The following is a 15019-nucleotide window of genomic DNA, read 5'->3' on the forward strand; positions in this document are numbered from 1 at the left end:
ACCCTGCTTTAAGGGAAAATGGTTTCTGTTGTGGATTTTTTTTTCTTATCCCTGTTCTTTGGACATTCATTGTTTTTTACCCTAGAGAGGAGTACATCCTTTTTTCTTTTTGAAAGGCTGGAGGCATGATTAGCAATGGGTGGGAACAACATCAAGGGCCATTATATTCCCATGTCTTCCTTCCTGGGGTCCCCAGTGTGGTATTCAGGTGATGTCCTGGGGCTTGGTGGCTGGTATCAAAAGAATTGCAACTGGCCTTGTCTGGACGTTGGGCTTCCCGTGCATTCTGAATGACATTGAGCTCGGTGTTATGTGTAGAGGTCATTTCAGGTGGCACATTTTAGCCCTGGGCTATGCCTATGCTTTCCTTAACCCTGACCTAGAATATACTTTTCAGAAAAAAAGCAACAAATCGCTATTCAAATATTGCTGAATATAGGCTTTTTTTTGCCAGAAGCACAAGGTGGGACATGTGTCTGAAGTTTGTTTGCAGTGCCTGGAGGCCCTTGTGCGCCCATTCTCTCTCTCACTCTCTTTCTTTTTTTTGTCACACAAAAATAAATAAAATATATAAAAAAATAGGCTTTTGTTTTCATTTTCTCTACAACTAGAGCGTCTTCTTTGAGCTCTTTTCATTTTGGAGAATTTCTTTGCATTGCCAGGATTCTACCCAGCAGATGCTGCATCCTCATGCCTGCCCTCACGTTTGACCTGGGGTACCCCTAAAGCTGAAGTGCTCAGCAGGGGGGCGGGCAACACAGTTGGGCCAAGTTGAGACAGCCAGGGCATTGAGGCAGGAGGATGACTGAAACAAGTTCTTGAATTGACTGTCGAGACCAAAACCACCTCCAGAACCTTCAAGCTGGGTGCCCTCCACCCAGGGAACCCTGAGAGGTAATTTTCCACCAGCCCCATGAACTTGAACGTGCTTTATCAGCTAAGAAGCCCAATATAAAACCACAGGCCTGTGCTCTGAATGGCATTTCACTGTTCGCTCATCAACTAGACTTATGTTCATTTTTCCAAACAGCCTCAAGGTATGTATTTTCACTCCAGACTGATCTATTTTAGAAAAAGAAGGAAGTCGAAAATGTGGCATTGTCACACTTTTCCAGTCTCCTGCAGAGGCCAGACAGATGTTGCATTTTCCAGCGTGGACAGGGCCCGCACCCAGAGAGGCAGGTACGTCATCCTCAAATTGTTCTACGTTCACTCACACCAAGGAGGGAGTCAAGCCTGCGAGTCTTTAGGTGTGTCGTCCCCGTGGTCTGGCTCTAAAGGTGGACACTAAGCTCTCCCGGGTCTGCTCATGGGGCTGACACATGCTGGTCAAACGGATGGGGTCAGTCTTATGCTCCACAATGTTGAAAGGGCAGGTCTTCAGGTGTTCAGACATGGAGGTGACTTCATTGAACTCCCAGTTCTTGATTTGGGAGAAGAGGCTGCTGAACTGCCAGATCTGTTGGGGAAGATAGAAGCTGAGAGGTGAACGGGGGTGGGGGGGTGGGGGGGTGGGGGGGTTGGGGGGGCAGTGCCCTCGGACCGGCTAGATCTAAACAGCGCAAGGAATGGAATGCCTTTCTGCTCCTCCTGGGCTCAGCCTTTGCTGGCACTTATTTCCTTCCTCATCACCCTGCCGATTAATCACCTTTCCAGTTTCTGTGGGACTGAGACCAACCGGTAATTGGAACACACCCTCCCAGCGCCTCCTTGGGCAACAGTGAGTAGGTGTAAACATACAATTCAAATCATGACAGTTAGTACCAACGGGGATGAACTCCAGGATGAACTCTTGCATGAGATATGAAAAGCAGATTCTCTTTTTCCTTCTGTACTTGAATGGGGAAACTGGAGTCCTGAGAGCTGCCAGCAGCCACCAGAGAGAGCAGAGATACCAAGCAAGAACTGCCTAACTAGAATCAATACTGTAGAAGTAAAGCTAAGAAAAAGAAGGAATAGGGGCTGGAGAGATGGCTCAATGCGTAAGGTGTTTGCCTGCAAAGCCAAAGTACCCTGGTTCGATTCCCCAGGACCCACATAAGCCAGATGCACAAGGAGGTGCATACGTCTGGAGTTCGTTTGCAGTAGCTGGAGGCCCTAGCACATGCCCATTCTCTCTCTCTCAAATAAATAAATAAAATATTTTTTTTTAAAAAAGAAGGAATAAAGGTCATTTGGTATTTTTCTGAGCAGCTAGATCAAGCCTTACCTGAAGCCTTTGTACTTTTTAGTTACATAAGCAAATAAGGCCCTTTGTTGTTTATTTATGCCACTTTAGGATTATTTTCTGTTGCTTAAAATAAAAAATATATTTTTAAAAATATTTTAATTTTTTTATTAACAACTTCCATGATTATAAAAAATACCCCATGATGATACTCTCCCTCCCCTCACTTACCCCTTTGAAACTCTACTCTCCATCATAACCCTCCCCATCTCAGTCTCTCTTTTACTTTTGATGTCTTGATCTTTTCCTCCTCTTATGATGGTCTTATGCAGGTAATATCAGGCACTGTGAGGCCATGGATATCCAGGCCATTTTGTGTCTGGAGGGAGCATGTTGTATGGAGTTCTGCCCTTCCTTTGGCTCTTATAGTCTTTCTGCCACCTCTTCCACATTAGACCCTGAACCTTGGAAGGTGTGATACAGACATTGCAGTACTAAGCACTGCGGTCATTTCTTTCCATCACCATGATACCTTCTGAGTTGTCCCAAGGTCACTGCTATCTGCAAAGTGAAGCTTCTCAACAAAAAGTGAGAGTAGCATTAATATAAGGGTGTGAACATTAATAGAAGTGCTTACTGGGCAGTTTGATAAGCATAGTATATACATTTGGCCAGACAACAGCAGATGTTACACCCCTAGGGCTCATGACTACCCCTGTTTTAAGTATCAGGGATGTATTCCCTCCCATGGAGCGGGCCTCCAGTCCAATTAGAGGGCAGTTGGTTTCCCACATAAAAAATGTCTTAACTAATAAAAATTTCATTAGACTAGGACCTCACCCCCCCCCCCCACAAAAAGAAGAATTTGTCGAGGCTGGTCCTCAGTGAAAACACTGATTCTTCCACCTGAGATGTGATGGGAGAATTACTCATTTTAAAATATGGTTGTGGGCTGGAGAGATGGCTCTGCAGTTAAGGCGCTTGCCAGCGAAGCCTAAGAAGTCCTGTTGGAATCTCCAGGTCCCATGTTAGCCAGACACCCAGTGACCCAAGTGCACAATGCTGCATATGCACACAAGGGGGCGCACGTGTCTGGAGTTCGTGTGCAGTGGCTGAAAGCCCTGGTGCGCCCATTTTCTTTCTCATATGAAAATAAAATAAAATATGACTGTGAAGATAGGCACACTGATAGCCTTTCACCATAACTTCCAATCTCAGATTTGGTCACTGTTCTTGGGTAAGAAAAGAGTTTTCTGAGATCTTAGAACTATTCCCAATTTGCCTTAAGTATCTTTTAGCCACAACTCAGTTCTTTTTATCCTTTTCTCCCAGGAAATTAGTTTGTCCGAAATGATATCCAAGGATGGTTAGAGATCCTTGAACTGGGGACAACTAAAGAAAAAAAAAAGTCTAGCATTTAAATTATTTGTATCTGATTTTGTAAGAGAAGCTATGAGGCAGCCTTAGATCTACGCCTAGAGCCAATGTCTTGGTCTCATGAATGTTTGTCCCTGTATGTGATTGATTGGCAGTCCATATTTAACACATAGAATCAAGCATGCATGCATAAAAGAGAGTTGTATCATTAAGTTCCAAAGAGGACTACCTAAGGACTACCTAAAAGAAACATACAAGATGCTCTAGATATAATTAATAAAAACATATGGAAACAAAGCCAGGCGTGGTGGTGCACACATTTAATCCCAGCACTCGGGAGGCAGAGGTAGAAGGATCGCAATGAGTTCGAGGCCACCCTGAGACTACATAGTGAATTCCGGATCAGCCTGAGCTAGAGTGAGACCCTACTGCAAAAACAACAACAACTAAAAAGATGGAAACTACTCTAAGTTCTCCATGCCAGCTAACAAAACCCACTAATCTATTAGGGGGAACCCCAACATTGACATTAGTGACACAAACAAACATCAAATATTCATGATCCATATGACCAACATATTTGTTACGAGAAAGAATACTATGGCCATCTCAAATATGGTGAACTAGGACTTTAACTTCTGTACAAATTATAATTCAGTTAAAAAAAAATGACTCTACTGATAGCCGGGCATGGTGGCACATGCCTTTAATCCCAGCACTCGGGTGGCAGAGGTAGGAGGATTGCTGTGAGTTCGAGGCCACCCTGAAACTACACAGTGAATTCCAGGTCAGCCTGGGCTAGAGTGACACCCTACCTCGAAAAACTAAACCAACCAACCAACCAAACAAACAAACAAAGACTCAATTGAGTAAAGGAATAAGGTTTTGACTTACATAGCAATGCTTTGTATTATGTAAGCTTTTCAGTCAGGAGAAATCAATAGACCAAAAGCACATAGAATTCCGCAATGCCTTTTTCAAAGATACAAACTGAGACTCAGATGAATTTGTTGGCTTATTACAGCACCATCAAAGCACACTCAGACTGAGTTAATTGAAGAAAAATTTTTAAAGGAGTGACTTAAGTATGTGGATAGCTTGTGGTGGTTTGAATGGATGTCCCACCTCAGGAGATTCAGACTATAACTTGGATATCCAGCTGCCTGGCTGGAGGAGGTGTTACTGGGGGCCTATCTGGAAATCTAGTCTAAAGAAATGCAAAGTGCCTGAGTTCTGCCCTGGGGTTCCTGGAGTGTGTTTGCTGGTGCAGGTGGTGGATCCCTGTAAAGGGGACTAGCTTCTTCCACCATTATGCAACTTCCCCTGGATCTGTGAGCTTCAAATAAACCCCATTCCTCCAATAAACAGTGTCTGCTCTAAAGGTTCATCCCAACAACGAAAGCTGACTACAACAAAAATTGGTACCAGAAATAGGGTGTTGCTGCACAATGAAGTTGACCGTGTGGATTTTGGTCATTTAAAACTTTTGTTTTTGAGGAATGGACACGGACTTGGTACTTGCAACTAAAGATGCTTTCCAGAGCAGTAAGCCAAGTTTTATGGGCTATCCTGGTGAGAGTTTGAAAATGCTAACTGCAGAGAGAATTGTATTTGGAGGCTTTGCTTGTGAAGTTTCTCAGGGAAGGGAAAGATGGCAGAGGACTTTGTTAGAACTGGGATACTTGCATAAGATCTTGGTTTGCATTTTGCTGTTCATGCCCAGAGAGTTGGATCAAAATTAAATTCGTAATGAACTGATGTGCTTGGCTAGAGATACAGAGCTGAAAAATTTAAGATTTAAGTTGGAAGAATTCAATCAAGTTTAGGGTACTGATCACTGAGACTGGCTGCTGAAGCTGATGTTGTCAAATACATTAGCATTTGGAAGGAAGATGGCCCAACTGCTTTACAATGAAACAATGCAAAGAATGGCTGAGGTGATTCCACCCAGGAAAGACTGAATGATAGAGATATGAACTCTTGGATGTGAGGCAATCTGGCTGCAACATGTCACGACATGGATTGCCAGGGTTGATTCGCCTGATTTGGCTGGCCAGGTGAGTGTCCCCTTTCTCACTCATCACTCTATGTGCATCCTTCCCAAAGCTTATTACGTCCCTGAATCAAGAATATGGGTGTGTCCTGCACACCTGGTGTTTATTTCAGAAGCATGTAAAATGCATGGAGTGACCCATAAAATGCACATGGTTCCAGGAGCCACTGCTGAGTTGTGGCATATAGGCAGGACATGATGACCCTAGTGAAGTGGCTGGTGAAGACATTGAAAGATGGACTGTGGTGTGCATGGAGACCCAAAGATGTTTTGGATAGGCTGGTACTATGCAAGGACTCCCATGGAGTGCTGTTGGCCTGGGATAAAAGTTTTCCCTGGCTATTCAGCCCAGCTGGAGGGACAAAATTGGAAAATCTGGAGACTGTCTATCCCTGGTTATGATATTGGGCTTGAACTGCAAATGTTTGATATTTGCTTGATGGTTGTTGAGTTTACATTGTTACCGTCTCTTTTGCTATGCTTTATAGCAGTTGAAAATGTTTACTCTGTGCCTTTATATGTTAAAAGTATATAACTTGGGCTGGAGAGATGGCTTAGTGGTTAAGCACTTGCCTGTGAAGCCTAAGGACCCTGGTTCGAGGCTCGATTCCCCAGAACCCACGTTAGCCAGATGCACAAGGGGGTGCACACATCTGGAGTTCCTTTGCAGTGGCTGGAGGCTCTGGTGTGCCCATTCTCTCTGTCTCGCTATCTGCCTCTTTCTCTCTCTGTCTGTTGCTCTCAAATAAATAAATAAAAATTTTATAAAAACTATATAACTTGTTTTGATTTTACAGGACTCACAGCTAAGAGACTATCTTAAATCTCTCAGATAAAATTATGGATTCTCGGGCTGGAGAGATGGCTTAGCAGTTAAGCACTTGCCTGTGAAGCCTAAGGACCCCGGTTCGAGGCTCGGTTCCCCAGGTCCCACGTTAGCCAGATGCACAAGGGGGCGCACGCGTCTGGAGTTCGTTTGCAGAGGCTGGAAGCCCTGGCGGGCCCATTCTCTCTCTCTCTCCCTCTATCTGTCTTTCTTCCTGTGTCTGTCGCTCTCAAATAAATAAATAAATAAAAATTTTTAAAATTAAAAAAAATAAATAAAAATTATGGATTCCCTCTCTCTCTCTCCCCCCTCCTCTCTGTCCCTCTTTCTCTCTCTCAAAATAAAAAATAGGATTAGAAAGATGGTATAGTGGTTAAGGTGCTTGCCTGCCAAGCTTAAGAATACATGTTTGAATCTCCAGGTCCCACATAGCCAGACATAAAGTGATGCAAGCATGCAATGTTACACACGTGCACAAGGGGGCGCACACTTCTGGAGCTCATGTACAGTGGCTGAAAGGGCCTGGCAGGCCAATTCTGTCTTTTTCTTCCTCTTCCTCTCTCTATCTCTCAAAAATAAAATAAATAAACAAATGAGGTTATTGAGACCTTTGAAATTGGACTAAATACAATATACAGCATGAGATGGCTATGAATCTACTGTGGGCCAGGGGCAGAATGTGGTAGTTTGAATGGATGTCTCCCAACAGATTCAGGAGTTTAATTCAAACTGTAACTTGGATTTCCAGCTGCTTGGCTAGAGGAGGTGTCACTGTGGGTGGATTCTGGGGTGCAGCCTGAGGTGTTACTGGGGGCAGATCTGGAATTCCAGTCTAAAGATACCTAAAGTGCTTGATTTCTGCCTGGGGTTCCCGGAGCGTGCTTCCTCGTGTTGGTGGCGGCTTTTCACTCTATCTGGATCTGTGTAAGGGAGGGAGGCAGCTTCTTCTGCCATCATGCGACTTGCCCTGGATCTGTAAGCTTCAAATAAATCCCATCCCTCCAATAAACCAACCAAAGCTGACTAGGACAGTAGGGTTCCTGAAATCCGCAATACCCACAGCTAGTCAACCTAGCGTTTGGTCATTGTGCCCAGCACGAGGAGCTGTGTGGAGAGAGACAACTGGTGTCGCCTCCTTCAGGGGAGGGGCACAGCCAGGTCAAGGGGTCCTGAAGGATGGTGAGTGTCCAGGGAGGCCAAAAGGGCAGATCCTTCCATGCTATGCTTCCCTTCCCCTCTCTGCTCTGGTGAAACATGCTTGTTGGATTAGTCCCACCAGAAGCTGGAAAGTGGGGGAGCCCATCTGAGGTAAGCTTCAAAGATCAGCCCCCTGGGGGGCAGAACAGAGTGGAGAAGGGTGGGAAACAGAGCATGGGAGCAAACAGAAGACCCTTAGAGTGTACCCCATCTTTGTTTATTAGTCCCCTTTCTCCTGCTTGAGTCAATCTTGCTTACCTCATCTGTCCCAGTACCTGGCACAGTGCTTGGCTCCAAGAAAGCTCTTAAAAAATATGTGTTGACAGTGAAAAAAGCAAAGAGGCAACCTACAAAATGGGAAAAAATCTTCGCCAGCTATATATCTGATAGAGGATTAATATCTAGGATATACAAAGAACTCAAAAAGTTAAATAATAAGGAATCAAACAAGCCAATCAAAAAATGGGCTTTGGAGCTAAATAGAGCATTCTCAAAGGAAGAAATACGAATGGCATATAAGCATCTAAAAAAATGTTCTACATCACTAGTCATCAGGAAAATGCAGATTGAAACTACATTGAGATTCCATCTCACTCCTGTCAGATTGGCCACCATCATGAAAACAAATGATCATAAATGTTGGCGGGGATGTGGAAAAAGAGGAACCCTTCTACACTGCTGGTGGGAATGCAATCTGGTCCAGCTATTGTGGAAATCAGTGTGGAGGTTCCTAAAACAGCTAAAGATTGATCTACCATATGACCCAGCTATAGCAGTCCTAGGCATATATCCGAAGGACTCAACTCATTTCCTTAGAAGTATGTGCTCAACCATGTTTATTGCTGCTCAATTTATAAAAGCTGGGAAATGGAACCAGCCTAGATGTCCCTCAACAGATGAGTGGATAATGAAGATGTGGCACATTTAGACAATGGAGTTCTACTCAGCGGTAAAGAAAAATGAAGTTATGAAATTTGCAGAAAAATGGATGGACCTGGAAAGGATTATACTAAGTGAGGTAACCCAGGCCCAGAAAGCCAAGCGCCACATGTTCTCCCTCATATGTGGATCCTAGCTACAGATGACTGGGCTTCTGCGTGAGAATGAAAATACTCAGTAACAGAGGCCATTAAGTTAAAAAGGAGGCATAAAGGGAAGAGAAAGGAAGGGAGGAGGGTACTTAATAGGTTGGTATTGTATATATGTAAGTAGAATGATTGAAATGGGGAGGTAATATGATGGAGAATGTAATGTCAAAGGGGAAAGTGGGGGGGGAGGGTATTACCATGGGATTTTTTTTATAATCATGGGAAATGTTAATAAAAATTAAATTAAAAAACATATGTGTTGAATGAGTGAAGAAACACAATATTTACTTGCCTGTCGGTGGACCTTCCAGGAGGTGCCTCCGTGGGAATACCTCTTCTTTTTCCACTGCAAGAGGACCATGCCTCTTTCTTGTAACAGAGTGGCGCAGATATTCCTCATGAGCACTGACGCCTGGGACAACTGGGACAGGCTGACGCTGTCCAAGAACCCGGCGATGTATTGCAGGACCTCCAGGGGCAGGCTGGTCAGAGAATATTGGCTTTTTCCTCCATGGCCAGGCGGAGGGTCGCTCTTCCTCCCCTCCCTGAGCTCAGGGGCAACCTCGGGCTTGATGGCGAAGGTCTTGAGCTCGTGGCTGTAGATGACTTTCGCCTTGTGCCCCGGGGGGCGAAAGTGGTTCTGCACGAAGGTACATCCCAAGTAGGCGAGGGGGCATCGGTGTTGGAACCAGCCATCGAGGCACGACTGAATGTCCGAGTGGACGTTCTTGAAATGCAGGGGAAACTCATCCCGGCGGAAGAACTTGCTGCAGGTGAACGTGAAGGCCGAGCTGCTCTTGTTGTGCCTACGGGTCACGCACTCGCTGTGCAGCTCCACGTGGAGACCCCCGGGCCCGGCGGCGCTCAGAAGGTCAGCCAGCACGGTGCCCGAGGAAAACTGCTCCGGCTCAAAGCGATACGTCTGGGTGGCAAAATCCATGAAGAGCCCGTCGATGCTCCTGGATTCGGAGATGGCGTGCCCTTTGAGCTCCCTCTCCAAAGCGCACTGCAGGGTGGTCTTGACCAGGTCGCACTTGGGCAGGTCCTGCACCGTGACGCCCAGGTCCGCGGTGTCCACGGCCTTGTGTTCACTGGGCCGGCCCTTCAGCAGGGCATCGCCCAGGCGTGCCCGCTTTCCGCAGTAGCTCACGGGCACCCTGAAGGTGTACACGGTCTTGACCTCTTGGGCCTCGAGGTTGCCGTAGACGAAGTCCCTCTCCTTGGGCGTGCAAGCTGGCATCTGGCCGAAGTGGATGAGCATGCGCCCGTTGTGCACCAGGTACATATTGTAATCCTTGGCGTCCACGGCCGTCTTGAGCCTCTCCAGGACTCCGTCCTGCCAGGGGGCGAGGCCGGTCACCTCCGTGGCCGCGGCGAAGTCCTGCTGCTGCTGCTGCTGCTGCGGGGTGGCCTGCGCCCCTCGCCCCCGGGCCGCCGCGCGCTCCGCACCCACCGTGCCACCTGGCGCTCTGCCCGCCGAGGTCCCGCTGTCACCCCCCGCCAGGAGGGTGGCCGCCGCGTGCTCTTTGCGGAACATGTTCTCCCACTCGCCGAACCTGGCCAGGTCCATGCCCTCCTTGGTTTTCGCCAGCGCCTCTCGTTCCTCCTGGCCCAGCTCCACCACGTCCCGGCGGCGGTGGGCGGCGGGCAGAGGGTGAGGTGCCAGGCTGGCATCCTCCTCCTCTCCGCCCACTGCGCCCCCCAGCTCCTCCTGCTGCGCGCCCGCATCCTCCGCGGGGTCTCTGGATTCTGGGAAGAGCTCCACCATTTTCAAGGAGCTGAATAGAACCTTCTGGTCCTGGAGGGCCAGGGCGGTGTCCAAACACTCCTCGCCGGGCTGCTCTTTCATGATGTTCTCGTGCAGCGCCGTCTCGGAGTCCACGTTGGGCCAGCGGTTCCACTCCATGGAGCAGCACACCACGCTGGCCGGGCACGCGTGCAGGTGCTTGGCCAGCTTGTGGCGCGACATGGACAGAGGGCAGCCGTAGGCCGAGTTGAGGCATGGCACCTGCGCCTGCGGGCACAGCAGCTCGTGCTCCGCCTCTTTGCACACGTGGAAGGTGGCACCGCACAGCAGGCGGCAGCTGGTCACCAGGCAGGAGATGCCCGGCTCCGCGGGGACGTGGCAGTGACGGTTGAAGCATACCTCGCAGTGCCGGTGCGGCCCGGCTGGCGGCCTGCGTGCCCGGCCCTGCAACGCAGCAAGCAAGGGGAGGGAGAGAGAGAGAGAGAGCCTTGTTCTCATTTGCTTATTTCCTGAATATGTGGCATTTGTAGGAACCTCGTAAGAAAAGTACAGAGGCAACAGTAGAGAAGAGACAGCTAACCTAATATAATCCCACAATCTAGGACATTTAACACCTGCCATTTTTTTTTTTTCCCTCCAATAGCTTACGTTGTATAGGTGGTAACACCGCTTTTTATTTTATTTATTTATTTATTTTTGTTGTTGTTTTTGAGGTAGGGTCTCACTCTAGCTCTAGGCTGTCCTGGAATTCACTATGTAGTCTCAGGGTGGCCTCGAACTCATGGCGATCCTCCTACCTCTGCCTCCCGAGTGCTGGGATGAAAGGCGTGCGCCACCACGCCTGGAACTTTTTAATTTTTTAACATGAGACCATATATATACATACATATATACATATACGTATACATATATATACACCTTCTCTATGAATTCTTAAACTTACTAAATCCAAATTTATCTATCTTTTCTATTTGAGTTGTTACTTTTGTGTCCTGCTTAAGAAGTCTCTAAGGGTCATGAAAATATCCATTTATATAACTTAGGAAGCCTTTGTTTTGCATATCCCATTGCAATCTACAATGTTTCTAGGTTATATTTTTGTGTGTTACACGAGACAGATGTCAAGATTTTCGTTCTTATAAATATCCAATAAATTAATTAAACACCAGAAAATAAATTATGCTTTGCCAGGTTTCTTCGTAAGTGCAGGGTAGCCCTCGAGAATGTGGATATAACCAACTACTTCCCGAGGGCATTCTTTAATGGGGTCAAACCTGGGTTTGCTCACATTTTTCACCGTAGCACCCAGCACTAGGCTTGTACATGTGCATGCATGCGTGCATGGGTGTAGGCACACATGTGTGCACATACATATGGATCCCAGAGACAATGCTTGCTTGTCTTCCTCAATCACGTTTCCACCCTTTCCTTTCTCTCTCCTTCCTTTCCTTTCTTCCTTTCTTCCTTTCCTTCCCTTTCTTCCTTTCCTTCCTTCCCTCCCTTCCCTTCCTTTTCCTTCCTTCCCTTTACTTCCTTCCTTTCCTTTCCTTCTTTCTTTTCCTTCCTTCCTTCTCTTTCCTTCCTTCCTTTCTTCTCTTTCCTTCCTTCCTTTCCCTTCCTTTCTTCCTTCTTTCTCTCTTTCTTTTTTTCATCATCCCTTTAACATTCAGTTCCATATGCTTATGTGGCAAGCATTTTACTCCCTGAGCAAACTCCCCAGCTTTAAACTTTTTCTTTGACATAGGATGGCAATTCAATATATGTATTACAATGTGCAATGATCAAATAAGAATAACTGGCCCTTTCACCACCTCAAACATTTATTATTTCTATATGTTAAGAAAAGTATTTTTAAGCCTTCACTAAAAATCTTCACTCACAATTTTTCCTCAGCTTTCTGCTAATATATGTCATCAAACCATGATACTTGCTTGGGCTACAGGCTACATGTAGGGTCTGGACCTAAACCTCTGAGAGCAAAATTCCAATGAACACCAGATACTTACCATAGCTTCTCGACTTCTTACTTCTTAACTCTAGGGGAAAATATGAAAATACGAGTAATTATTAGTAACAAAAGCATTGTGGTTATTAATTTAATCTTTTAAAATTATTTATTTATTTATTTGATAGAGAGAGAGAGAGAAAGGCAGATAGAGAGAAAGAGAGAATGGGCATGCCAAGGCCTCTAGCCACTGCAAATGAACTCCAGATGCATGCGCCCCCTTGTGCATCTAGCTTCTGTGGGTCCTGAGGAATTTAACTGGAGTCCTTAGGCTTCTCAGGCAAGCATCTCAATCGCTAAGCCCATTAACTTAATTTTTATTTTACTGTTTCTTTTTTCATTTTATTTTTATTCTTTTAGTTGGCATACAGAGATTTAGATATCATTCACTCTGGCATTTTCTTTTTTTATTTATTTATTTGACAGCAACAGACACAGAGAGAAAGACAGATAGAGGGAGAGAGAGAGAATGGGCACGCCAGGGCTTCCAGCCTGTGCAAACGAACTCCAGATGCGTGCGCCCCCTTGTGCATCTGGCTAACGTGGGACCTGGGGAACCAAGCCTCGAACCGGGGTCCTTAGGCTTCACAGGCAAGCGCTTAACCGCTAAGCCATCTCTCCAGCCCCTTTTTAGAATTTTTTTTTTTCACTCTGGCATTTTCAAATAAAATTTGCTTTAGGTAATTCCCATTGGCCCCTCCTCTCTCCCTAAGCTCCCTCTTCCTCGCGGCTCTCCCCATAACCCTTCTCCTTTCTGTTCATATGTTACACGTGTCTTTTTGCCCTTCCCTCATCCCCTTCTACTCATCCCCTCACACTCACTTTTGGTTAACATTCTACCTTCCTAGGCTTTACCCACATTTCTCCCCAGTATACATCTGTGGTAGTTTGAGTGGATGTCCCCCAACAGACTCAGGAGTTTATTAAAGCTTTAGATCTCCAGCCACCTGGCTGGAGGAGGTGTCACTGTGGGTGGATCCTAGGGTCCAGCCGTGAGAGGTGTGTTTAGGGGGTGGATCTGGAATTCTACCCGGAGTGCTGGGGCTCTGCCTGGGGTTCCTGGAGTGTGCTTGCTTATGGTGTTGCTGGGGGTATCTCTCTGTGGGGACCTGTGGAAGGACCTGTGCATCTGTAAGCTTCCATAAACCCCGTTTCTCCCATAAGCTGTGTCTGGTTTGGGGTTCATCCCAGCAACGTGAAGCTGAGTGCTGCAACGTACTTACATATATTACAAGCGAGGGTCCACATATGAGAGAGAACGTGTGGTTTTGGTTTGCATGAATTTGATTACTTCACTTAACTCTTTCCGGGTCCACCCATTTTCCTGCAAGTTTCCTAATGTGAACTTTCATATGGCCATTCGAACAGAATGCCATTATGTATGTCTTCATGATCCATTCGTCTGTCAGTGAGCATCTAGGCTGATTCCAACTCTTTTTTTTTAAACTTTTTGTTCATTATTTATTTATTTATTTGTGAGTGACAGGATAGAAAGAGGCAGAGAGAGAGAGAGAGAGAGAGAGAGAGAGAGAGAGAGAGAGAGAGAGGGAGGGAGAGTATGGGTGCGCCAGGGCCTCCAGACACTGCAAACGAGCTCCAGACGCGTGCGCCCCCTCGTGCATCTGGCTAACGTGGGTCCTGGAGAATCGAGCCTCGAACCCGGGTCTTTAGGCTTCACAGGCAAGCGCTTAACCGCTGAGCCATCTCTCCAGCCCTGACTCCAATTCTTAGCTATTGTAAATAGAGCAGCGATACACACGGATGTGCACATGCCTTTGTAGTAGAGTGTGCAATCCTTAGGACATATGCGTTATAGTTATTTATACTATCAGAGGGCAAAATGACTTCCCATCACCTCTAATTGAATTCTCATCACCTTGGGGGTGCTGCCCCACTTGACAGGTCAGGAAATGAAAGCTTGAAGAAGCTGAATAACTTTTCCCAAGTAGTACAGAAACTAAAGTATGCTGTCGTCTTTTCCACCTCAGGCCACACACTTCCATGTTCTTTTCACCCGCCCACACGCCCTCTGATGGGGTGTATTACCTACCAACCACGGAGTGTGCAATGTCTGCCTCTCTTACCTGCTCTTCGCTGTCTATTGCAGGTCTAGTCTCCCCTAGCAGCATCATTGTGGTCCAAGTTACCCTTTGACCGTCTTTTCACTGGGGCTTCGTGTCTGCTGGAAGGCAGGCCTGATATCACTTTGGTGTGGGGCAATATCTACACACCTGTAACATACCTATCACATGCCAATCACATTGGTGACTTCTCCTGTGCTGTGGCTAGATCAGGGATCAAACCCCAAGCTTCCAGAATCGGGCAAAAGTGGGGTCTGTGGCAAGTGGGAAAGAAGCTGCCCTGCTTTGGGGGCGGGGGGAAATTAAAGCTCCCTAGCTCTGGTTGGTTGGGCCTGTGTGAGGATATGCTACCTTATCTTTTTTTTATTTTGATTGTTTCTTTCTTGAGAAAGTGAGGAGGCATTCCATTAGTAGTGGTCCACTGTAGTGGCCATAAGGCAGACCTTACAGGTCTCTGCCCTGATTCTACAGGTCAGTA

At 46.5% G+C, this 15019-nt stretch overlaps 1 protein-coding gene across 1 annotated transcript; it reads right to left on the bottom strand.

The window, feature by feature from the left end:
* Positions 1-1124: 1124 nt before the first annotated feature.
* Positions 1125-12493, bottom strand: Fbxo40 (F-box protein 40). Its single transcript, XM_045146672.1, has 3 exons — positions 12462-12493; positions 9001-10899; positions 1125-1459 (listed from the first exon to the last, which is right to left on the bottom strand). The coding sequence occupies exons 1-3, from the start codon at positions 12462-12464 to the stop codon at positions 1247-1249; spliced, it is 2115 nt and encodes a 704-aa protein (XP_045002607.1). The 5' UTR covers positions 12465-12493; the 3' UTR covers positions 1125-1246.
* Between the last annotated feature and the right edge of the window lie 2526 nt (positions 12494-15019).

The sequence above is a fragment of the Jaculus jaculus genome, chromosome 4 (genome assembly GCF_020740685.1).
Source record: "Jaculus jaculus isolate mJacJac1 chromosome 4, mJacJac1.mat.Y.cur, whole genome shotgun sequence".
In the NCBI taxonomy this organism is placed as follows: domain Eukaryota; kingdom Metazoa; phylum Chordata; class Mammalia; order Rodentia; family Dipodidae; genus Jaculus; species Jaculus jaculus.